This window comes from Cetorhinus maximus, chromosome 4, assembly GCF_964194155.1.
Source record: "Cetorhinus maximus chromosome 4, sCetMax3.hap1.1, whole genome shotgun sequence".
Classification (NCBI taxonomy): Eukaryota; Metazoa; Chordata; class Chondrichthyes; order Lamniformes; family Cetorhinidae; genus Cetorhinus; species Cetorhinus maximus.
Window position 1 is genome coordinate 176,291,227 of NC_135882.1, and position 26,888 is coordinate 176,318,114.

At 44.8% G+C, this 26,888-nt stretch overlaps 1 protein-coding gene across 4 annotated transcripts in view; it reads right to left on the minus strand.

The window, feature by feature from the left end:
* lama3 (laminin, alpha 3) overlaps positions 1-26,888 on the minus strand; it is a 500,534-nt gene that overhangs the window by 261,215 nt on the left and 212,431 nt on the right. For all 4 annotated transcript variants that reach the window (XM_078541180.1, XM_078541178.1, XM_078541182.1 and 1 more), the window contains exons 11-14: positions 21,837-21,899; positions 19,364-19,504; positions 10,476-10,613; positions 7,456-7,590 (exon numbers count right to left, since the gene is read on the minus strand). In XM_078541180.1, the coding sequence (XP_078397306.1) occupies positions 7,456-7,590; positions 10,476-10,613; positions 19,364-19,504; positions 21,837-21,899 (477 nt within the window). The remainder of the gene's footprint in view (positions 1-7,455; positions 7,591-10,475; positions 10,614-19,363; positions 19,505-21,836; positions 21,900-26,888) is intronic.

Here is a 26,888-nt window from a genome sequence, read left to right on the forward strand (position 1 = left end):
ATAGTTCTAAAAACACTGCTCAAAGAACAAAGGAATGGGAAGTATATCTCGAATGAATTTGTAGACAGAATTACTGAATCTCACAGCACAGTAGGAGACTATTCGGCCCATCTTGCCTGTGCAGGCTCTTTTTATTATTCTTTCCTTGGTTGTGAGTGTCGCTGGCAAGGCCAGCACTTATTGCTCATCCTTTATTGCCCTTGAGAAGGTGGTGGTGAGCCGCCTTCTTGAAACACTGCAGTCCATATGGTGTAGGTACATCCACAGTGCTGTTCGAGTGTGAGATCCAGGTTTTTGACACAACGACAGCGAAGGAAAAAGAATATGGTTCCAGGTTAGGATGGTGTGTGATTTGGAGGGGAACTTGCAGATGGTGGTGTTCCCATGCATCTGCTGCCCTTGTCCTTCTAGGTGGTAGAGGTCATGGGTTTGAATGATGCTGTTGATGGCGACTTGGCAAGTCGCTACATGCATCATGTAGATGGTACATATTGCTGACCCAGTGTGCACAACCTGAGTTGCAACCTATCAACCCAAGCCTGAACATAATCCAGGTCTAGCTGCATGCAGACATGGACTGCTTCATTATCTGAGGAGTTGCAAATCCAACTGAACAATGTACAATCATCAGTGAACATCTCAATTTCTGATGTTATGATATGGAAGAAAGATCATTAATGAAGCAAATGAAGGTGTTTGGATCTAGGACACTACCCTGAGGAACTCCTGCAGTGATGTCCTGAAACTGAGATGATTGGCCTTCCAAAACTATAATTAGCCCTACTAGCTGTCCTCTTTCTCTATGGCCTGTACATTTCTCCTTTCAAATTCTGAAAAATAGTTTTCTATATTCTCTTCAGAGTGACCTGCCACCAAAAGCCAGCAATAAACCCATGAATCACAAAGATGTTAATTGATTGTGGCAGTGAGGGGAAAGACTTAAAAAAGAGGTTAGGACTCAGGGAGACCCTGCCAAGATAAAACAGGGCAGAGACTACAATTGGCAGCCTTTCGTGTTTCAGGTACATGGGGGAGGGAGCAGGGCTGGTCCAGAGCAGCAGTCCGGGTAGTGGACAGTGGAAGCCTAGAGGAGGGATGAGAAGATGAGAATACAACAGAATGGAGGGGCATCCAGGGAAAAGTGAATGAATATCAAGACTGCATATAGTGGCCATAATAGTTAGATTTAGCATCATTATGGAAAAGGACAAAGATAGAACAAAAGTTCTAAATTGGGGGGAGACAAATTTTATAAAGCTGAGAGGTGAACTTGCGCAAGTGGACTAGGTACAGCTACTATAAGGGTAAAAGGTGTCAAATCAGTGGGAGGTATTCAAAAGTGAGATTCTATGGGCACGGTGTAGAAAAAGGGTGGTACTACCAAATCTAGAGCCCCCTGGATATCCAGAAACATACAGACCAAAATAAAGCAGATAAAGAACGCTTATGGCAGTCACAAAAAGCTTAACACTGTGGAAAACCTAGAGGAGTATAAAAAGTACAGGGGTGAAATAAAAAAGGAAATTAGGAAAGCAAAGAGTGGATATGAAAAGATATTGGTAGGTAAAATCAAAGAAAATCCTAAAACATTTTACCAGTACATTAAGAGTAAGAGAATAACTAAGGCAAAGGTAGGGCCTATCAGAGATGTACATAGTAATTTGTGGGTTGATGTTGAAGATGTGGGCAGGATTCTCAATGAGTACTTTGTCTCTGTCTTCACTAAGGAGAGGGAGGATGCAGACATTCTAGTTAAAGAGGAGGAGTGTGAAATATTAGATACAATAAGCATAATGAAAGAGGAAGTACTGGAGGGACTGGCATCCTTGAAGGTGGATAAATCACCAGGGCCAGATGGATTGTATCCCAGGTTGTTAAAGGAAGCCAAGGAGCAAATAACGGATGCTCTGAGGATCATTTTCCAATCCTCATTAAGTACAGGTGAGGTACCAGAGGATTGGAGGTCTGCGAACGCTGTATCAATATTTAAAAAGGGTGCGAAGGGTAGGCCAGAAAAATATAGGTCGGTCTGTCTAACTTCGGTGGTGGGAAATTATTGGAAACAATTCTGAGAGACAGGATAAATTGTCACTTAGAAAGGTAGAGGTTGATCAGGAATAGCCAGCATAGTTTTGGGAGGGAAAGATCATGTTTTACTAACATAACAAAGGAAGATTGATGAGGGTAGTGTAGTGGATGTTGTCTACATGGATTTCAGTAAGGCATTTGATAGGGTCCCACATGGCAGACTGGTCAGGAAAGTGAGATCCTACAGGATATAGGGGAAGGTGGCGAGTTGGATCCAAAATTGGCTCAGTGACAGGAAACAAAAGGTATTGGTCGATGGATATTTTTGCATGTGGAAAACGGTTTCCAGTGGTGTTCCACAGGGCTCAGTGTTGGGGTCCTTGCTGTTTGTTGTATATATTAATGATTTATATATATATTGATTTAGACTTAAATGTGGGAGGCATGATTGGGAAATTTGCAGATGACACAAAAACTGGCTGTGTAGTTGATAGTGAAGAGCATAGCTGTTGCTTCCAGTTATCAATGGTTTGTTTGAGTCAGCGGAAAAGTGGCAAATGGAGTTCAGTCTGGAAAAGTGTGAAATAATGCATTTGGGGAGGGCAAACAAAGCAAGGAAATACTCAATAAACCGAAGGATATCGAGAGGGGTTGAGGAAGTGAGAGACCATGGAGTGCATGTCCACAGGTCCTTGAAGGTAGCAAGAGATGTGGATAAGGTGGTAAAGAAACTATATGGAATGCTTTCCTTTATTGGAAGATGTATTGAATACAAAAGCGGGGATGTAATGATGGAACTGTATAAAACGCTGGTTAGGCCACAGCTGGAATTTTGTGTACAGTTCTGGTCACCACATTACAGGAAGGACATAATTGCTCTGGGGAGAGTGCAGAGGAGATTTACAAGAATGTTGCCAGGGCTGTAAAATTGCAGCTATGAGGAAAGATTGGATAGGCTAGGGTTGTTTTCCTTCGAACAGAGGAGGCTGAATGGTGACCTAATTGAAGTGTACAAAATTATGAGGGGCCTAGATAGGGTAGACGAGAAAGATCTGTTTCCCTAGCGGGGGGGTCAATTACCATGGGGCACAGGTTTAAGGTGATTTGCAGAAGGGTTAGAGGTGACATGAGGAAAACCTTTTTCACCCAGAAGGTGGTGGGCATCTGGAATTCATTGCCTAAGTTGGTGGTTGAGGCTGAAACGCTCAACTCATTTGAAAGGTATCTGGATCTGCTTCTGAAGTACTGTAACCTGCAAGGCTATGGACCAGGTGCAGGAAAGTGGGATTAAAAATGAGCGGCTAGTTTATTTTTTTCTCCTTTTTGGCCAGCGCAGACACGATGGGCTGAATGGCCTCTTTCTGCACTGTAACTTTTCTATGGTTCTATAACAACTTGGGTTTATATATCTTTAACGTAATAAACTATCATAAGTTGCATCAGAGGGGCATTATTGGACATAAGTTGACACGCAGCCATATAAAGGGATATTAGGACAGATGATTAAAAGCTTGCAGCTAGTTTTTAAGGAACGACTTAAGGGAGGACAGAGGGGTAGAGTGATGTTAGGTTTAGGAAAGCTATTCCTGAGTTTAGGATCCAGACAGGTAAAAGTCACCAGTCGTACTGTGAAGGCAAACAGGGATGCACAAGAGGCCAGAATTGAAGGAGTGCAGAGATTTCAGAGGGTTGTAGGACTCGAGGAGATCAAAGAGATAGGGAGGGACGAGTTCATGAAGGGATTTAACAACAAATTTTAAAGTTGAGGTGGTGCTGGACCAGGATCAATGTAGGTCACTGAGTACAGAGGTGATGGGACCTGGTGTGAGTTAGGATATAAGCTGCAGACGAGATTCAGTTTATCAGTGGACTAAGCTTCAAGTGCTTGAATGGTTCTGTAAGTGGCTAAAATCATGAAAACAAAACTAATAAACAGGAATGTAAGTATTTAATCCTGAAACAATGGTCTTCATCATAGTTTTTTTTTGTTTATCTCAGCTATTTTGATGGTGGGGTAGTTCAGCGTGAGGAGTTGTGTCAACTTTTTTATAAAACAAGGATCTCTAATTCCACTGTCACAAATCTTTATAAACATTAATGGAAAAGCTTAACTCAAAAGAAATGAACTATTTATAATGGACATTCATGGCTAACTCTCCAGATCCACCAGGATACCATCGAGAGCTCAACTCCTGATCTCTAATCAGCCAGTTAGCAGTGTCCAGATGACTCGGAAGCCCGTTAAGAGTGGCAGGTAGGACCCAATCCAGGGATTCATGCCCCCATTCCCATTACCAGCAATTTTCACTGGCACAGGATAAGGGTGCGGGTAGCTCACTCACCCACGGCACTCCCACCCTTGCTGGCTTCATTGCAGGGTTGGGCAGTTTAAACCCCACCCAAAATTTTAGTGGAGTCAGACCTCTTCAGTAAGTAGGTATGGTTCGCGGTCCCTTTGAGGAAGGGCGAATAACAGAGTCTGAAGTGGAGAACCAAAAGAAACAGTCACCTGCTGCTGGAATATTTTCAGTAACAGGCTTGAAGTACAAAATAAAATGGTCTTTCAGTTTCAATAGTTAGATGCTGTATTGTAAGTTAGATGCCCTTTACTGCAGTGATTGGGACTTCTGGTATAATAATCTGAAGTGACTTAAATGCCCCGGAGTCCTTCTAAAATGAAACAAATATCAGCAGCTGTCAGTTAGAGACAAAAGAGCCCCCACCTGCTCCTGAACTGCTTTGATTGACAGACCATCTGGTGTTGCTTAAAAAGACTTAGCCACATGTTTTTGTAATTTCAATAAGTTCCATGGTCTGTAAGCTGGAATGGTTTGTTATGGCAGCTGTGGCCATTATGATGCTTGGCTGAGTATTAAAAAGTTCCAGAACCACATATCTCAGCAGGGGCCATATAGACATTTTGATTGACAGTTTTAAGAGGCAATTAAAAGATTAGCTGTCTTTGATGGGGTTGGTGTAATAGAAGTTTGTTTGTTTTTTCAGCAGATGACCACATGAGTTTATTTAATTTCTTTGGAAATTTTTTTGAAGGACAGTTTTTTTCAGTATGGTACATTTCAATGAAATTAGACTGTTAGAAGTTTAATTGCTTTTAATGTCCATTTCAAAGGTATCCTAAGGTCTGCCCATAATGATACTACATGAATGGCTATGGGGGTTGCATGGGAGCATGTGGGAGGCATAGGGAATATGAGGGGGCATTGAGGAGGCATGTTGGTATGAAGGGCATGCAGAGGACATGTAGGATATGACGGGGCATGGATGGGCCATGGGAATATGAGGGGGCATAGGTGGGTATGGGGACATCATGGTGGATATATGGAGGGGTGAGGGGTTAGGGGTAAGGGTTTATGGGCCATAATTGAAACTGGGCAGATCACCCAGAAATGGAGGCAGGAATCCTAGTCTGCCGGCCTGGCCATCCTCACCTGCCGGCCTGGCCATCCTCACCTGCCGGCCTGGCCATCCTAGCCTGCCGGCCTGGCCATCCTAGCCTGCCGGCCTGGCCATCCTAGCCTGCTGTCTGGCCATCCATCACCTGCTGTCTGGCCATCCATCGCCTGCCGGCCTGGCCATCCTAATCTGCCGGCCTGGCCATCCTAGCCTGTTGGTCTGGCCATCCTAGCCTGTTGGCCTGGCCATCCTAATCTGCCGGCCTGGCCATCCTAGCCTGTCGGCCTGGCCATCCTAATCTGCCGGCCTGGCCATCCTAGCCTGTTGGCCTGGCCATCCTAATCTGCCGGCCTGGCCATCCTAGCCTGTCGGCCTGGCCATCCTAGCCTGTTGGCCTGGCCATCCTAGCCTGCCGGCCTGGCCATCCTAGTCTGCCGGCCTGGCCATCCTAGCCTGTTGGCCTGGCCATCCTAGCCTGCTGTCTGGCCATCCATCGCCTGCCGGCCTGGCCATCCAAGCCTGCTGTCTGGCCATCCTAGCCTGTCGGCCTGGCCATCCTAATCTGCCGGCCTGGCCATCCTAGCCTGTTGGCCTGGCCATCCTAGCCTGTTGGTCTGGCCATCCTAGCCTGCCGGCCTGGCCATCCTAGTCTGCCGGCCTGGCCATCCTAGACTGTCGGCCTGGCCATCCTAGCCTGCTGGCCTGGCCATCCTAGCCTGCTGTCTGGCCATCCTAGTCTGCCGGCCTGGCCATCCTAGCCTGCCAGCCTGGCCATCCTAGCCTGCTGTCTGGCCATCCTAATCTGCCGGCCTGGCCATCCTAGACTGTCGGCCTGGCTATCCTAATCTGCCGGCCTGGCCATCCTAGCCTGTTGGCCTGGCCATCCTAGCCTGCTGTCTGGCCATCCATCGCCTGCTGTCTGGCCATCCATCGCCTGCCGGCCTGGCCATCCAAGCCTGCTGTCTAGCCATCCATCGCCTGCCGGCCTGGCCATCCAAGCCTGCTGTCTGGCCATCCATCGTCTGCTGTCTGGCCATCCATCGCCTGCCGGCCTGGCCATCTAAGCCTGCTGTCTAGCCATCCTCCCCTGCTGGCCTGGCCATCCTAGCCTGCTGTCTAGCCATCCTCCCCTGCTGGCCTGGCCATCCTAGCCTGCTGTCTAGCCATCCTCCCCTGCTGGCCTGGCCATCCTAGCCTGCTGTCTAGCCATCCCCCCTGCTGGCCTGGCCATCCTAGCCTGCTGTCTAGCCATTCTCCCCTGCTGGCCTGGCCATCCTAGCCTGCTGTCTAGCCATTCTCCCCTGCTGGCCTGGCCATCCAACGGCTTCCAACCTCAGGCCTATCTCCAGAGGCCACTTCCCACTTCCACCTCCCTGGAATGAAAATATGGTGAATGGGATCCTTTTTATGGGAGATGGGATTGCCAGGTCGGGGAGTTTCCCCAAGAGGAGCTTTTCATCTCCTCCACGAAAATCTGGCCCCATGTTTTAAAATCCCATTTCAGAGACTTGAGCACAAAATAAAAGCTGATGCTCCCATTGTCAGTACTGAGGTAGCAAGATCGGAGATGTTTGTCTTTCAGACAAGATTTTAAACCCTGTCTGTTCCCTCAGGGGAATGTAAAAGCTGCCGTGGCACTACTTTCCAAGAAAGCAGGAATATTTTTCCTATTATTTATTTATCCCTCAATCACTGTCACAAAAGCAGACTATCTGGCCATTATCAGATTACAGTTTGTGGCAGCTTGCTATGCACAAATTGGCTTCCAAATTGGTTTCTTACATTACACTAGTGGCTATGCTTCAGAAACTACTTCATTGGTGTAAAGAACTTTGAGAAATTCTGAGGTTGTGAATGACACTATTATTAATGCAGGTTTTTCTTTTAAAAATGTTGTTGCATGAAGTTATTCTACCAATAGAAGTGCTCTAGTTGTAACAAAATTGTACGATATACAAATACCACAAGACTTTACCCCAGAATGCCTTGGTTATTCAGAAACAAAACTCTTACCTTGACAGTGTGGGAATGAGTGATATCCTGGGCGACATTGGTCACATTGATTGCCGGCAAATTCCGCCCGACAGAGGCACCTCCCAGAGTCATCACAAATTTCAGGGAGAGTTCCAGCATTGTTACAGCGACATGCTGTAAAATGTTCAGCTCACAGTTTACACAATACAATAAGCAACAACAGGAAACATACATAGCAGCAAACTAATCTCCTTAACACCCATTTACTGACATGCTGACTTTAACACTCCTTCCAAATGGAGATCTTACCCTGGGAGGTTAAATGGCTGTGTGAGGGCAAGTAAAATGTTCTTAGGTCGCAACACTTACTGCCATCATGGTGTGGGGTATGCTTTATGAGCCAGCTGGTCTTTTCCTGCCTGTCAATTTTATATCTTTGTATGTTTGTAAATCATTCAAAGTCAAAGTTTAAATTGTGTGTTAGAGACAGGAAAGTTGTGGTGCCATGACGGATGTTGCACAGAGTGATACAGGTTCAAGGCTGTACTTTAAGGTCATTGGTAATAACATCAGAGGGAAGATTGTTTTTTTATATATATGTAACCAGTTGTGATCTGGAATGCTCATGCCTGAAAGGGCGTGGAAGCAGATTCAAAAATAGTGAATTTCAAGCGGAGATTGGATAAATGCTTGCAGGAGAAAATTTTGCAGAGCAATTAATTTGATAGCTCTTTCAAGGAGCCGGCACAGGCAGGTGGGCTGAATGACCTTCTGTGCTGTAAGATCCTATGATACAAATTCCTACACCTGATGGGTTCCCAACCTCGGCTGCAACTTGTTGGGTGGTGAGGGGTTGGGGCCAAGGGGGTTGACGTTGTGGAAGTAGCAGCAAAGTAGTGCGTCAGGGGTAAGAAAGGTAGATCAGACCAATAGTAACCAATGGCATTTCAGCCCAGCCCAAGTGTTTCAAAATATTTTCCTTCTTTAGTCAGATGAATTTTTGGTACTTAGCTCAAATCCTCAGATTAGGTATGCACAGGCCTGTTACATACATAAAAAAACTAATCTTCCCTCTGATGTTATTACCAATGACCTTAAAGTACAGCTTTGAACCTGTATCGCTCTGTACAACATCTGTCCCTCACCTTTTCAACATTGTGCTGCAACCTATTTTTGAATCTATCAGTATCTATCAGAAACAAAGAGTTCTTTGGGATCTCTCAGTAAAATTGCTAATTAAGGAATAGAAATTACTTGGTGCATGATTTTTAATTTGTTTGGTTGAAATTCCTTTGATTCCTTTTTTTAAATAAGATAACTAAACTCCTTTATTCAGGGACATTCTCTCACAAATTTTTAACTTGAAATTTTCCACAGTGGAAAGGTTTCAATTACAGCAATGGGTCAAACGATGCTTTTTTTTTGAGTGCTCATGGGATGTGCCAACTTGTATTTATTTTAATATGGAATTCCTCTGCAGCTGAGTTGAAACCACAATGAATAAGACCATTCAGCCCATCCTGATTGATCCACCCAACAGTGAACCCTATGTTTTTTTTTAATTCATTCACGAGATGTGGGCTTCGCTGGCTGGGCCAGCACTTATTGCCCATTCCTAGCTGCCCTTGAGAAGGTGGTGGTGAGCTGACTTCTTGAACTGCTGCAGTCCATGTGGTGTAGGTACACCCACAGTGCTGTTAGGAAGGGAGTTCTAGGGTTTTGACCCAGCAACAGTAAAGGAATGATGATATATTTCTAAGTCAGGATGGTGAGTGACTTGGAGGGGAACTTCCAGGTGATGGTGTTCCTATCTATCTTCTGCCCTTGCCCTTCTAGACAGTAGTGGTCATCGGTTTGGAAGGTGCTGTCAAAGGAGCCTTGGTGAATTCCTGCATTGCATCTTGTAGTTGGTACACACTGCTGCTACTGTTGTGGAGCGAGTGAATGTTTGTTGATGTGGTGCCAATAAAGTGGGCTGCTTTGTCCTGGGCAATGTCCAGTTTCTTAAGTGTTGTGGGAGCTGCACTCATCCAGGCAAGTGGGGAGTATTCCATCACACTCCTGACATGCATATTGTAGATGGTGGACAGACTTTGGGGAGTCAGGAGGTGAGTTACTCATCGCACGATTCCTAGCCTCTGACCTGCTCTTGTAGGCACAGTATTTATATGGTGATTCCAGTTCAGTTTCTGGTGAATGGTAACCCCCAGGATGTTGATAGTGGAGGATTCAGCAATGGTAATGCCATTGAACATCAAGGGGCGATGGTTAGCGTTTCTCTTGTTGGAGATGGTCATTGCCTGGCACTTGGGTGGTGCGAATGTTACTTGCCACATGTCAGCCCTAGCCTGGATATTGTCCAGGTCTCACTGCATTTGGACATGGACTGCTTCAGTATCTGAGGAGTTGCGAATGGTGCTGAACATTGTGCAATCATCAGCGAACATCCTTACTTCTGACTTTATGATGGAAGGAAGGTCAATGATGAAGCAGCTGAATATGGTTGGGCCAAGGACACTACTCTGAGGAACTCCTGCAGTGATGTCCTGGAGCTGAGATGACTGACCTCCAACAACCACAATCCTTTGTGCTGGGTATGACTCCAACCAACCCCACCCATGTATGACTGAGGGATAAATATTGGTCAGGAGTCCAGGGAGAACTCCCCTGCTCATTCATTCACACTTCTTCAAAATAGTGCTATGGGATCCTTTGCTTCCAACTGAGAAGGCTGGCAGGGCCTTGGTTTAATTACTCATTCGAAAGACATAAGTGATGTCCACTTTCTGTGCTGTAGCATTCTATGGCTCTATAACTCTACCATGTTACACTGCTAAGTCTATATTAATCATAACACTGATTCCCATTTATTATCTGTACTTTAGTAGTTTTGACATGTCTCTCCCTCAGCGTTTAAATCATCCTCCTGAGGAGGAGTATTAAAAAATTAATCTAATCTGACACATAGGTTGTGTGACTAAAGTGTGAAATGAGAACACTGTTCTTTGTAACTGTAACTAAAACAGCATTGTCTAACAATAGTAGCGATTGTTACTTACGCTCACAGAGGGGGAACTGAAAATATCCCTTCGAGCAGCTCTCACAAAAGTAACCTTGAAATCCACTTCGACACAAACACCGTCCGGTGTTTGGGTCACACACTTGATGCGTCACGCCAGCACTGTAACATTGGCATTCTAAACAAACATTGTATAATATTAAAGGGCTGTACATATAGTGTTAAGGTAGGAAATAGTTAATAGTCAACAAGTGATTAAGTTAAATAATTAAAGGTTAATTGATTACGCACACCACTGGTTGCATATAAAGGAGAAAACAGGTGATGGTCTATGGAATCGAGTTTTATGTGAATTGGAATAAAGCTGTCAAGAAGAAGAAAAAACTTGGCTTCTTTCTTTCTTACCAACTAGCCACTGGAGTTTTACACATAGGGCAGCAAATACATGGGAACACCAGCAGTTGGAAGTTCCCCTCCAAGCCACTCATCATACTGATTTGGAAATATATCGCTGTTCCTTCACTGTCGCTGGGTCAAAATCCTGGAACTCCCTTTCTAACAGCACTTTGGGTGTACCTACACCACATGGACTGCAGCAGTTCAAGAAGACGGCTCACCACCACCTTCTCAAGGGGGATTAAGGATGGGCAATAAATGCTGGCCCAGCCAGCGAAGCCCACATCCCTTGAATGAATAAAAAAAAAGAGAAATGGCCTTAAATCAGAGAAGGTATGACACAGTAAGCACAGGGCTCTGTTACATTGTCATGTCATAACACTGGATTGGGTAACAAGAGCTGTAGACAGACTTGGGCATTATGGGGTAGAATTTCTGCAGAATTGTGCTAGTTAGGTTACAGTTCAAGCTTCCATTAAAATTAATACAGTTGAAAATATGTTTCTCACCAAAAATAGGCAGTATTAATAATGGTCCTCTGCCTATGAGTAACCTGAATCACTGAAAATGACTTGAAATAATTATACTGAACTATTTACTACTTTCTTTGGTATATTAATCAGTTTCTTAATAAATATTAATGGTCATTTGGTAGAACTTGAGTATTGCTGAAAAAGAGATTTTTTTTGTTGAAACTTTTCATCTTGCACTCATCAGGACAATTCGTAAAAATGCCAAATGCAAAAGGAACAACAATTTATACTATATCAGAAGAGAGTGCTGATTGGTTGGCAAGTAGACTCTGATTGGTAGAGGTGTTACAATGAAGAATGCACCAATTGATGGTGACTGACAGTTAACTCCCAAGCATTGTTTGAAATTTAATTAAAAAATCATCAAACAATGCTCCAGGACAGAAGAGTAGGTGGAGGGAAGAATTTTACTTGGTCATTATGGAGTTGATAATAAGGTCCCTATGCTTCGCAAGCAATGCCATTCAGGCATTTAAATGTCACCAGTTAACACAAGGTCAACTCATTTGAATATTTTTCTGGTGTACTTGATGGTTCCCCAATTGCCAGCATTAGGGTTGGCAATTACAGGACCAGCAGCCAGTAAAGAGCTACACCTGCCCCTCGTAAGTCTGAATGTTTTCAGGGAAGAAGAAAACAATAGGAGGAAAGATGAGCCAGAAGGAACTTTATAGCCTCTCCTACCAATAGGTGACTGTAACCAGAGAGTTGCTCAGAATTATTCAGTATGATTCCACGAAAAAATAGTGAACAGAGGAAATCTTCCCACTATGTATATAATATTGCTCCACACAAATGAGTTAATTGGCAGCCATGGCCCAGTGGTGGAACTCCCTGTCTGAATCAGAAGGTTGGGGGTTCAAGTGTCCACTCCAAAGACTTGGGTACGTAACACAGTTTAGTATTGAGGGAGTCCGGGTGGGGGTGTTGTTCTGTGGTTAAGGTTCAAACAAGGCCACCATCTCAGATGATGAAAAAGATCCCACGTCACTAGTCTGAAGAAGATCAGGACTCCCCGGTGCTCTGGGACAATATTTGCACCTCAATCAACATCATTAAAAAATATTATTGCTGTCTTTGGAAGCTTGCTGTGTAAAAATTGACTGCCAGGATTATGACATTACAACAGTGACTACAATTCAAAAATTGCTTTGGGACATCCTGAAATTATGAATGGTTCTATATAAATGCAATATTTTCTCTTTTCTTTATTATACGAGGTCCTCTAATTTAAATATTTTTGACAACACAAATGAATCTCACACCCAAATTTGCAGCCTGGCAACACATGGCATCACCGGGGGGCACTGAGCCCATTACACACATGAAAGGTCTCAGGCCTTCAGTGCATCTAATAATGCAATGAGTGGAAATCCGATGTGTTAGCAATAGTATAAACATAATGCAAACTCTTCTCCCATCTATGTTCAAAATTATGATGGGCTTTGATAAGAGCAAATAGGGAGAAGCTATTTCCACTGACAGGATTTTGGTAACCAGAAGACACAGATTTAAGGCAATTAGCAAATGAGGGCTGATGAGGAGAATCTTTTTTACACTGAGTTTTTATGATCTGGAATGTGCTGTCTGAAAGGGCGGTGGAACCAGATTCAATAATAACTTTCAAAAAAGAATTGGATACATAATACAAAAGCAGCAAATTGCAGGACTCACCGGATGTCTGCAGTCAGAGTAATAGAACACTGAATCACAGAATTGTTACAGCGCAGAAGGAGGCCATTTGCCACATTGTGTCTGCACTGGCTGTCCGAATAAGCATTATGACTTACTGCCATCCTCCTGCCTCTTCCCCATAACTACACATGGTTTCCATTCAATTAATCATCTAATACCCTCTTGAATGCCTTGATTGAATCTGCCTCCACCACATTTCCATTCCAGACCTGAACCACTTCCTGTGTTAAAAAGTTTTTTCTCACATCACATTTGTTACATTTGAAAATCACTTTAAATCTGTGCCCTCTCATTCTCGACCCTTTTATGAGCAGGAACAGTTTCTCCCTATCTACTCTGTCCAGCCCCCTCATGATTTTGAACAGCTCTATCAAATCTCCTCTTAAACTTCGCCTCTCCAAAGAGAACAGACCCAACTTCTCCAATCTTTCCTCATAACTGAAGTTTATCATTCCTGGAACCATTTTTGTAAACGTCTTCTGCACTCTCTCCAATGTGTTCACATCTTTCCCAAAGTGTGGCGCCCAGAACTGTACACAATACTCCAGCTGAGGTCTAGCTAGTGTCCTATACAAGTTCGGCATAATCTCCTTGCTCTTGTACGCTATGCCCCTACTAATAAAGCCCAGGATACTGTATGCTTTATTAACTGCCTTCTCTACCTGTCCTGTCACCTTCAATGACTTATGCACATATAAACCCAGGTCTATCTGCTCCTGAACACCCTTTAAAGTTGTACCCCTTACTTTATATTGTCTCTCCATGTCCTTCCTACCAAAATGAATTACCTTACATTCTCTGCATTGAACTTCATCTGCCATCTATCTTCCCACTCCATCAACTTGTTTATGTCCTTTTGAGGTTATACACTGTCCTTGCAGTTTACAATGCTTCCAAGCTTTGTATCATTGACAAACTTTGAAGTTGTCCCCTGCACACCAAGATCTATATCATTAATGAATATCAGGAAAAGCAAGGGTCCCAATACTGACCCTGGGGAACTCCACTACGAACCTTCCAACAGCCAAAAAAATATCCATTAACCATTACTCGCTGTTTCCTGTCACTCAGCCAATTTTGTATCCATGTTGCTACTGTCCCTTTTGTTCCATGAGCTATAACTTCTCTCACAAGTCAGTTGTGCGGCACTATATTGAATGCCCTTTGGAAGTCCATGTACACCACATCAACAGCATTACCCTCATCAATCCTCGCTGTTACCTCTTCAAAAATCTCCAACAAGTTAGTTAAATACGGTTTTCCCTTAAGAAATCCATGCTGGCTCTTCCTAATCAACCCACATTTTTCCATGTGAATATTAATTCTATCCCGAATAATTGTTTCTAGAAGCTTCCCACCACCGAAGTTAAATAGACTGGTCTGCAATTGCTGTGTTTATCGTTACAACCTTTTTTGAACAAGGGCGTAATGTTTGCAATTCTCTAGTCATCTGGCACCTCCCCTGAGTCTAGGGAAGACTGAAAGATTACAGCCAGTGCCCCTGCAATTTTCATTTTCACTTCCTTCAATATCCTTGGATGCATCTCATCTGGTCCCGGTGCCTTGTCAACTTTAAGTACCAACAGTTTATCCAATACTTCCTCCTTATTAATTTTGATCCCTTCTACTGACAGAGTTTCCACCTCTGCCACTGTGGCCTCAGTAGCATCTGCTTCCTTGGTAAAGACAGATGTAAAGTATTTATTTAACAACTCAGTCATGCCCCCTGCCTCCATATGTAAATCCCCCTTTTGGTCGCTGATCGGCCCTACTCCTCCTTTTACTACCTTTTTACTATTCATGTGCCTATAGTAGACTTTTCTCATTATCCCTCTTCGCTTCTCTTATCGCTTCTTCACCTGTCCTCTGAACCTTCTGTATTCAGCATGATTTTCAGTTATATTTTCTATCTGACACCTGTCATAAGCACACTTTTTCTTTTATATCGTAATTTCTATCTCCTTTTTCATCCAGGGAGCTCTGAATTTGTTTGCTCTACCTTTCCCTTTTGAGGAAATATACCTTGACAGTGCCCAAATCATTTCTTCTTTGAAGGTAGCCCATTGTTCAGCTATAGTTTTTCCCGCCAACCTTTGGTTTCAGCCTATCCGACCCAGCTCCGTTCTTGCCCCATTGAAGTCAGCTCTCCCCCAGTTAATTATTCTTAGTCTGGATTGCCCATTATCCTTTTCTATTGTCATCTTAAATCTTATGATACAATGGTCACTGCCTCCTAAACGTACCCCCTCTGACACTTGGTCTACTTGGCCCACCTCATTTCCAAGAACCAGGTCTAACAGTGCCTCCTTTCTTGTTGGACTGGACACATGCTGCTGTAGAAAATTCTCCCTAACACTTTCTAGGAACTCTTTCCCCTCTCCGCCCTTTACACTACCACTGTCCCAGACTATATTCGGGTAATTGAAGTCCCTCATTATAACTACTCTTTAATGTTTGCATCCCTCTGTAATTTCCCTGCAGATATGTTCCTCGACATCCTTCCCACTAGTTGGTGGCCTATAGACTACATCGAGCAATGTAATTGCACCATTTTTGTTCCTTAGCTCTAGCCAAATTGATTCTGTCCTTGGACCCTCTGGGACATCCTCTTTCTCCAGCACAGAAATGCTCTCCTTAACCAATACGGCCAGCCCCCCCTCCTTTTCTTCCTGCCCTATCTTTCCTGAACACCTTGTACAGAGGAATATTTAACACCCAGTCCTGCCCTTCCTTGAGCCAGGTCTCTGTTATCGCCACAACATCATAATTCCACTTGGCAATCTGTGCCTGTAACTCACCAATCTTATTCACTATACTCCGTGCATTCACATGCATGCAGTATAACCCTGATTTAGACTTCATTACTTTCTCCCTTACTCTGTCTAGCCTATTAACATATTATTCTCTATTCTAGTGCTATCTGTCTCTCCCAGTATTTTGTGCAGCTTGGTATTACTCTCCAATATTCTCTTCTGGTTCCCACACCCCTGCTGAGTTAGTCTAAAGCCCTCCCAACAGCACTTAGCAAAATGCTCCACAAGGAACTCAGTCCCAGCTCTGTTCAAGTGCAACCCGCCCAGCTTGTACAGGTGCCATCTCCCCCAGAGCCAGTCCCAGTGTCCCAGGAATCTAAAGCCCTCCCTCCTGCACCAGCTTTCCAGCCATGCATTCAAATGCCTTATCCTCCTATTTCTGTACTAACTTGCACGTGGAACCGGGAGTCATCCGGAGATTACTATTTTTGAGGTCCTGCTTCCTAATTTTCTGCCTAGCTCCCTAAATTCTGACCACATCCCCCTTCCTACCTAAGTCATTGGTACCAATGTGGACCCCAACCTCTGGCTGTTCACCCTCCTCCAGAGGAATGTCCTGCAGCTGCTCAGTGACATCCTTGACCCTGGCAACAGGGAGGCAACATACCATTCTGGAGTCATGTCTATGGCTGCAGAAACGCCTGTCTGCTCTCCTAACTAACGAATCCCCAATCACTACTGCTCTCCCTTTCTTCTTCCTCCCTTGCCATACAGCCAAGCTGCTCATGGTGCCACAAACTTGGCTCTGACTGCACTCCTCTGAGGACCCAACGCCCTCACCAGTATCCATAGTGGAAAACTGATTAGCGAGCGGGACCCCAGGGGACTCCTGCACTACCTGTCTGGTTCCTTTGGACTGACTAGCAGTCACCCATTCATTTTCTGCCTCCAGGCTCCTAACCTGTGGAGTGACCACCTCTTTGAACATACTATCCACATAGCTCTCAGCCTCATGGATGTACTACAGTGATTCCAGCTGCCGCTAGAGCTCTGAAACCCAGAGCTCAAGTTTCTGCAGCTGGCAGCACTTCCTGCACATGTGGTCTTCTAGGTCACCAGTAGTGTCCACGGCTTCCCACATATTACAGGACATGCATTCCACACGTCCAAGCTGCCCTGCCCTTATGTTAACTTTATTTTACTTTGGTTTACTTATATTAAATTGGGTTATTGCCCTGACTTCCACGTATTCCTAGTGTTTCTTACTCAAATACAAGTAGCTACTTCTTTAAAAATAATACGCTTTTCTAATTTACAGCTATTTAAAGACACTCCCTAACAGCAGTTTCTTACCAACCAATGAACTTACAGTTTTCCTGTGATGTCACTGTTCAATTTGTTTTTCAAACTCAGCTCTGAAGTTGAGGTTTACACCCAGGTCTGTTTTTGCTCAGCTGCTCCTGTTACTGACTTAGAATAATTCCTATGTATACCACACCTCTTTCCCCTGTGCACCGAATTCCCAAGTGAGCCTAATTCACTACTCAGTCGGTCTCCGTCTCACTCCGGTGTAGTCGCCTGTCTCCTCGCATGCCTCTTACTCAAGAAAAGGAGAAAGCAAATGATTTTGTTGTTGATACTGCAGTTGTAATACATCATACAACTGCGTAGAAGCTGCCCAAAGCTATTATTTCACTTAATTATTTGTACAGGTGAGACTTGCTAGAGGTGTTCAAAATAATAAAGGGTTTCAATAACAGCAAATAAGGAGAAAGTGTTTCCACTGACAAGAGGGTCGATAACAGAGAACACAGATTTAAAGTAATTGGTAAAAAGACTCAGAGACGAAATGAGAAATTTATTTTTACTCAGCGAGTTGTTGATCTGGAATGCAGTGGCTGAAAGGGCGGATTCAATACTAAGTTTCAAAGGAAATTGGATACATACCTGAAAAGGAAAAATTTGCAAGACTATGGGGAAAGAGCAGGGGAAGTGGGATTAATTGGATGGCTCTTTCAACGAGGCTGCAAATGCATAATAAACCAAATGACCTCATGCTGTGTTGTGTCATTGTATGAAATGTATCCAGTTCCTTTGTTACATCAATAATAATTAACCTGGAAACCACGGACAGTCATAAGGACTAATTTAAGAGTTTTACAATTAAAAGAATATCAACAGTAGTACACTGACATTTCAGACATGTGCCAAGTTAATGTGTAAGCCAAAACCCTTCATTAGAATGTCAACTCGTCAGTTCCTTTCACAGATGGTTTTGAGTGTTTCCAGCATTTTCTGTTTTGGTTTCAGATTTCCAATCGCTGCCTTCAATTTTTGTTAAGTTAATATCCCCACCCCAGCCTCAAATACACCAAACAGGCTTTTCCATTTCTCCCCATTGAAACCTGTAATCATTTTAAAAAGCTAGCCTGAAAATTTTCAATCTTTGCACCAGGGAAATTGTTGCAAACCTCAAACCTCTCCTCAGAACTATAGCATCTCATTCTCGGTACCATCTTGGTGAATCTATGCTGAATATTCTTTATGGTTTTAATGTCTCTTCTCTAATGGGGAACCTAGACTTGTACACATTACACCACAATGACCGAACTATTGTCTTGTACAAATGGATGAGACTTCTTGCCCTTGTATCAATGCCCCTATTTACAACTCCCAAATAAAACATCACACAATTGGAACACAGTGCTAATGAATACAGTATTGATGAAAAAAGGCATTTTGTCAAAGCTTTTCATCTTGCACTCATCAGGATCTTCGCAAGGATACTAATGTCAGGGGAAACAACTACTTTAAACTGTATGAGAAGAGAGTGCTTGTGGACTCTGATTGGTGGAAGCATTGCCACGGAGAATGTAGCAGTTAATGGTGACTGACAGTTAACTGCCAAGCTTTTCACACAGTATAAAGTTGTTGCTTCCCCTGGCATTGGTATTCTTGCGATTGTTCTGATCAGTACAAGATGAAAAGCTTTGACAAAATGTCTTTTTCCAGCAATACCCAAATTCTGTACTACCAAATGACTAAATGAATAGTTTCATATTGCTTGGCTTATTAAAATTTGACATGTCATGAGAGTCAACATAAAATTAATAAAAATATATCAAAAACTTCAACAGTCAATTTTCTTTTTAACCCATTGGTGAACAATTGGATTGTGACTATCTGAAATAGGAACAGGAGGAGGCTATTCAGTTCATTGAATCTGCTCCACTATTCAATTTAATTGTGACTGATCTTCATCTGAATTCTATTTGGATCCACAACAAAAATCTATCAATCTCAATTTTAGCATTGTTAATTGATCCCCAGCTTCAAAACTTTGTGAGGGAGAGGCTTCTATATTTCCACTATTATGTGAAGAGGTGCTTCCTGACAACACTCCTGAATGGCCCAACTCTAATTTTAAGGTTATACCCCCTTATTCTGGACTCTTCCCCCTAGAGGAAATAATTTCTCTTGATCTGTTAAAAGCTATCTAAATAGATGATGTAGCCACTTAGCAACTTAATTTTTGGTTTGTACATACTTACGTTGACAATAATTTCCAAAGTATCCTGTGGCACAGTGAGTACAGTAGGGACCAGTGTAGTGTGGTTTGCAATCACAATGCCGAGTGTAAGGATCCACGTAACAAGTATTTGCTACTGTGCCCTGCACATTACATTTACAATCTGTAAAGAGCAAAAGCAAATGACTGAAAAATCAGTACTTCAATTCCAAAACAAAACTGCCTATCAGTGTACATTGACATTTTCCACTCCAATGCTGTTGACCACATCCTCATAGTCTTAAACAACATTGTGCCACAATGTTCTATTGATGCTGGGGAAGAGATCATTGCAGGTTTTGGACTTTCGAGTTCCGTCATGTTAGTCCATAGCTTGATAACAAATGGCTTAATGGTTGGATTTTCACATACAATAAGCTCCTAATCTCCATCAGGTATCTAAAGAAGAACATTTTTAGTTTTGGCTACCCTCTAAGTTTTCTCTTTGATTTTACCTCCTTTTGTTTTTCTTGCAGCTGAGTTGGTGAGCAGGTGGCCTGCTCTAGACCTTCATCAATGTTACTGTTAGGCTTGCCACATAAGTGCAGTATAGTGGCGATTTCCCCACTTGGGAACCCCTTTCCTGTCTCAGCTTTGGGTGAGCTGAGACGTGCACAGCAATACAACAGAAACTAGAAACTTGCAACAGTGGAGGGGTGAAATTCTATCCCCATGGTATGATGGTACTATAGGTCCTTTTGTATACCTCATGAGCTGAAAGCAGGAATGTCACAAAGAGAAATAAACTTGTTCAATACTGACTGAATTTCACAAGCAGGATTTGTTGAAAAACTCTTTTTTTCACTTACTAAAATACAGAATGGTTTCCATCTGGATACTTTCCGATTGCTATTTGAAAAATTCCAGCGCACGAAACGTCATAACTTTATTTCCCTGATAAGAATATTTTCCTAACAGCAGAACTTTAGAAATGTGTCTTGCAGCACTTGGTGCTAAATACTTTCTTTAAATTAAGAGCTGTCTTCTGTTCATAAATACCTTTTTATTTTAGCTTACTAGAATTCAAAACAAACTTAAAAATTCACATGAACTGTTTCTGTGGATAATTTTCACAGTAAAGAATGACCCATCGATGTAATCAGATTCATAGGAATGAATTTTCAGGCCCCTCAAATGTCAGGACAGAGGTGGACGGAGCCCAAAAATTACAAGGCCAGCCACATGTTGGTTTCCTGACCTTTTTGCCTGGTGCAGGTTCGGGCTGAGGAAGGTCTCCCACCTCCCACAAGGCAGGCAGGCAATTAGGCTCATTAAGAGCCTTGTCAACCAGCAATGAAGGAGGCTGACTGGGGCAGATTAATTGCATGAAGGCTAGCACCCTGCAGCAGGCTGGGGGTGCCAGTGTTCTAGGTCGACCTGCAGGCTCTTCCTGCCTACCTGGATTGAGGTATAGCCGAAGGCTGTCCTGCAGCAGGGCTCCCGCCAATGACCCCTGGCACAGTGGTAGCCTGCCCGCTTTTTTATCTTTTAATTAAAGTGTTAAAAAAAAGTTGTTGTAACAGCTTTTCATGTTTCATGTTGAAGTCCCTTCTCAGTTACTTAATTCAGCTGGGTGTGCCTCTGAAGCTGGAAGGCCTCTGATTGGTTCAAGAGCCCGCCCACCACCCATAATTGGACAGGGAACCTGTCTCCATGCCAACTAAGGGAGCACAGCAGTAAAAATTCCAATGAGTGACTATTTTCCCTGGACAGGTTTGGAAGCTGGAATTTAAAATGGGGAGATGGTGACATAGTGGTGATGTCATGGGACAAGTAACCCAGAGACCAGGCTAATGATCTGGGGACATAGGTTGAATTCAATGAATAAATCTGAAATATAAAGCTTGTCTCAGTAATAGTGACCATGAATCTATCATCAATTGTCATAAAAACCCACCTAGGGGTGCCAGTGTTTTAGGTCGGCCTGCAGGCTCTTCCTGCCTACCTGGTTGAGGTACAGCCGAAGGCTACCCTTTAGAGAAGGAAATCTGCCCTCTCTATTTGGTCTGGCCTACATGTGGCTCCAGATTTACAGCAATGTGGTTGACTCTTAACTGCCCTTTGAAGTGGCCTAGCAAGCCCTCAATTCAAGGGCAGTTAGGAATGGGCAACAAATACTGGGCTTGCTCATGACACCCACATCCCATGAAAGAATAAAGAAAAAAGGAAATCCTGGCCCCTGTTTCCCAACCCTGAGGTGAAGATTCTGCCCGTAAAATCTTTGCTTGAATGTAATTTATAGTTTAAAGGAGCTGACAGAAATGAATAAAACATTTTTTATCATTTAGCCCTTTAATTACCGAGTCATGTTGTGGTGTGTGACTCCCGGTAGCACCGTTGCACAATTGTGATGAAGATGCTTTCTGGCCACCTCTGGACCCTGCCATGACACGATACCTATCAAATCCTCAGTAGCCCTTGGGCACCATGCTCAGTGTAAAATTGTAAATGCTTACTTTGGAAATCTCCAGCCGATGGGTCTTCGGTTACCGGACGAGGAGTGGGGTAAACAGGAACAGCTAAAAGAAAACACGTTCATTGTTAAAAATGCCAAATCTACATCACATGCAAACCAATTCTCTCTTACACATGGGGCAGAATTTTCCCACTGGCGTGCAGGGGCCACATCTGAATTTAATATGTCAAGCAAACCAACTTATTCCAAAAAAAAGACAATAGTGTTACAAACCAAAACAAATCATAAGGACCTCATCTCGGGCCAATACAAAAGCACCAGTGATAAATCCGTGGTGTGCCTAAGGTGCCTTATGTTTTCATTTCCGGGTGCTACGTCTTGGTGCTGACCACTTGCTGCGAGTGGCATCTGAGACAGCCTGCTGACTCTGCTGTCCTGTAGGCCTCAATGATCTTGGTGGTCATCCTCTGGCCCATGGAGCCTGTGCTGGCCCTGCCTGGGAGGGAGCTGCCAGTTCCATGCTGGCATCTCCCCTGTCGTCGCAGCCTCGCCGGATGCTATGGTCACTGGGAGAGGGGCTGAGGAGCTGTCGCCGTCATCCGGAGTGCCCTGAGAAGTGCCCGCAGAGACACCAGGCAGCTGCTGCGCCAACATGAGGTCACTTCAGACCTCCCTGCTCACCGTGGATGAATGGGTACCGAGCTGGGAAACTTGATGCCCAGACCATCTCCCACACTGGCACTGATCAGCTGAGGTCAATGCCAGTGTGAGGGCTTGCTGGTCCGAGTGTATCCCCAGGAAGCCCTGGCAGGTCTCCTGGAGTAGCCTCTCCACGAGAGTCACCACTCTTTCCATGGAGGATGCATGGCGCTTGGACATGTGGCTCACTGCTTCGGTGATCGTCCGCATAGACTCCTCTGCCATGGAGACCAAGCCAAGCATAGCCTCACATATCTCCTCCAGATGCTCCCGCACACCCGGCCGCATTTCCTGTGCTTGCTGCATCGTGGGTGACTGCAGAGGAACATCATCAAGCACCGACTGAGCATGTGCCTGGTACCCTGCAGTCCTCCGACTGCTGGCGCCATGGGCACTCTGTGTCTCTGCCAGCTCCTGCAGCGACTGTGAAGTGCCCCGGGACACTAGCTGATATTCGAATTCCCACCAAGGCATTGGTATCTGCATTTGTGCCTGCCTTGCAGAAATGGTGTGATGCTGGTGAGACTTAAGGCCCCTCAGGTGTGAGAGTGGGCATCTGCTGCTCCTCCTCCCGGCCCTACTCCGATGATGCTGAAAGGAAGAACAAGTACAGTGGATCAGTTAACGTGGAGACAATGACAAAGTGCATCATTATGCGCTCATCCTTCCGTAACCAATGGTCAAGCCATGTTGCAAAATTAAATCAATTAACATTCAGCACTGCCATGGCTGTTGGGAGGACAATGCTGACCTCACTGTTGGGCATAAATACCTGGCTGTGGCACCCCAGCCTCACTGACACCAGTGGACCTGGGCGCATGGAGCCTCTCCAGATGCAGGGCCTCCTACTCGAACCAGCTAAGAATGGCGATCTGCGCCTGGCCGCCGCCAGTCCTCACACGCTCTGCAGCATTATGAACATTCTTCTCCTGAAAATGAGAGACGAGTAAATTGTACATGGGCTCTCTTCGCGAATGGCCCACCTTAACTAGAGTGGGACATATCAGGGCTCCAGTGCCTCCTGCTGATGAACACTCACACAAAGATGCTGGGCCTGTTCCCCACCCCCCTCCCTTGGACACATGCTTTCTACATCAAATTAGGCACCGCATGGTCTAACCTTCCATAGCAAGGAGGCACAAGCACATGGAGCACAGAGCACAGCAGACGGTTTGTTGCCACACCAGCTTGAAGTTCCCCTCCCAGCATGTCATCACCCTGACCTGGACATGCCCTGGAGTTCCAGCACTGTGCCTAGGTGCAGCTCCTCCAGGTTGCCACCAAACCAGTCATGTGGGACTCAGTGTTACACATGCTGCGGGGGCAAAACACATCTCTTCATCACTCTCTCAGGCTGACCTTGGCATGGGTAATATCTGCTGGCCCGCCCAGCAAAGGGCAAATGCCGTCAATGATTCAATGCAGTCACTACACTCAGTCTTGGGGGGGCAGGGGTGGGGGGAGCACCTGGGGGAAAGACGACCTGCTGGGTTAAGTGACCAATGCCAACATGGTACTCACCCTGCCAGAGCGCAACAAATCGTTGAAGCGCTTGGAACACTGGATCCAGGTGCGTCGCACCACGTCGCGGGAGCTCACCACCTCTGCCACCTCCTCCCAGGCATGTTTCATCATGTGGGGGGCCCTCTTCCTCCCATCCTGGGGACCCAGCACCTCCCGCCGTGCTGCCACCTCCTTGAGGAGGGCAGCAAGGCAGTCATCTGAAAAATGAGGGGCACACTGGCCCCCCCGCCCCACCCTCCAGCCTCCCCTGCTCTGCTGCCCTGCCCTCCATCCTGGGCTGCTCCATCCGGACTGGCCTGCTCACCAGAAGCCCTCTGGTGAGCCCTTCCACTTGCCATTGTGAGCAGCCTTGTAAAGGCTGCCAGCGCTTCATATAAACAGGCTGCCGGGTCGCCATTGGACAGTGCACTCCCACTGCCTGCCCACCCAACCACTCCTGCTATCCTTGGGAGTTGTGCATTACGCTTGGTGGACCTTAATTGGCCCCCCCCACATAAAATGGAGGCGCGGACCCAATTGCGGGCGGCGACCGGGTCCGCGCCGACCCCCACTCCGCACCCACCCCCCCCCACCCCCCCCACCCAACACCAACCAGAAAATTCAGCCCATGGGAAGAGCTATCATTCCAAGAAAAGAAATTAATTTTTCTTTCCAATTTTGATCCCCTATTCCCCCTCTCTCTGAAGGTGTTGATATATGCTGGAGCACAGTGCTGAAAGATCCGCCTCTAATTTTTAGCTGATGCCCATGGGAATATATCCTTAAGGTCTGGTGTCCAGAACTGCTCAGAGCACTACAAGTCTGGTCTAACCAAGGCCTTGTATCACTGAAACAACCCATTTGTATTCTATTCCTCTAAATATAAAGGGCAGTAATTCGTTAGGCTTTCTGATTTTTTTTTGTATTTGTTCATGACATTTAATGATCTATGTACCTGGACCCCTAAGTCTCTACATGCTGGACTAAGGTCCCATACAGCACCTCTTCCCAGAGGCTGTCAAAATTGTACACCACAGGCGACCATTCGACCCATCACACCTGTGCTTGCTCTTTGACAAAGCTATCCAATTAAACATTTTGTTAATTCATTTACGGGATGTGGGCATCGCTGGCTAGGCCAGCATTTATTGCCCATCCCTAATTGCCCTTGAGAAGGTGGTGGTGAGCTGCCTTCTTGAACCACTGCAGTCCATGTGGTGTAGGTACATCCACAGTGCTGTTAGGAAGGGAGTTCCAGGATTTTGACCCAGTGACAGTGAAGGAACAGTGATATATTTCCAAGTAAGGATGGTGAGTGACTTGAAGAGGAACTTCCAGGTGGTGCTGTTCCCATCTATCTGCTGCCCTTGTCCTTCTAGATGGTAGTGGTCGTGGGTTTGGAAGGTGCTGCCTAAGGAGCCTTGGTGAGTTTCTGCAGTGCATCTTATAGGTAGTACACACTGCCGTCACTGTTATTTGGTGGTGGAGGGAGTGAATGTTTGTGGATGTGGTGCCAACTAAGTGGGCTGCTTTAGCCTAGGTGGTGTGAAACCTCTTGAGTGTTGTTGGAACTGCACTCATCCAGACAAGTGGAGAATATTCCATCACACTCCTGCCAGCTTAATTGAATTGAATTTCACAACTTGCTGTGGTGGAATTTGAACACACAAACTCTGTACTTACTAGTTCAATACCATAACAACAACAATTTGTATTCATACAGCTCCTTTAACATAGGAAAATGTCACAAGGTGCTTCACAGGAACATTATCAAACAAAATTTGACACTGAATCGCAGAAATTTGTAAGTAGATTTTAAAGGAGGCAAAAGAGGTAGAGAGGTTTAGACAGGGATTTCTTTTATTTGTTTATGGGATGTAGATGTCACTGGCAAGGCCATCCTTTATTATCCAATTCTAATTGCCCTTGAGAAGGTGGTGGTGAGCCATCTTCTTGAACTGCTGCAGTCCATGTGGTGTAGGTACTCTCACAGTGCTGTTTGGGAGGGAGTTCCAGGATTTTGACCCAACAACGGTGAAAGAATGGCGATATATTTCCAAGACAGGATAATGTGTGACTTAGAGGGTATCTTGTAGGCACTGGTGTTCCCATGTGCCTTCTGCCCTTATCCTTCTAGAAAAAGGTCATGGGTTTGGAAGATGTTGTCGAGGGAGGCTTGGCGAGTTGCTGCAATGATGCTTATAGATGGTATACACTGCTGCCACTGTGACCCGTGGTGGAGGGAGTGAATGTTTAAAATGGTGGATGGGGTGCCAAGCAAGCAGGCTGCTTTGTCTTGGATGGTATCGAGCTTCTTGAGTGTTGTTGGAGTTGCATTCATCCAGACAAGTGGAGGGTATTTCATCACACTCCTGACTCTTATCTTATAGATGGTGGGCAGGCTTTGGGGAGTCAGGAGGTGAGTTACTTATGGCAAAATTCACAGCCTCTGACCTGTTCCTGTAGCCACAGCATTTACTTCACCAGCCTATTTAAGTTTTTGGTCTATGGTGACCCCAAGATATTGATGGCAGGGGATTCAGTCACGGTAATGCTGTTAAATGTCATGGGGAGGTGGTTAGGAAAAAAAATGACTTGCATTTATATAGCACTTTTCATAACCACTGAACAATTCAAAGCGCTTTACAGCCATGAAGTACTTTTGAAGTATGGTCACTGTTGTAACGTAGAAAACATGGCAACCAATTTACACATAGCAAGCTCCGACAAAGAGCAATCAGATAATGACTAGCTGACCAGTTTTTTCTTGTGATGTTGATTGAGATATAAACATTGGCAAGGAAATACCTGGATGAGCTCTTGGCATGTCATAATATTCAAGGCTATGGGCCAAGTGCTGGTAAACGGGATTAAGTAGGTAGGTCAGGTG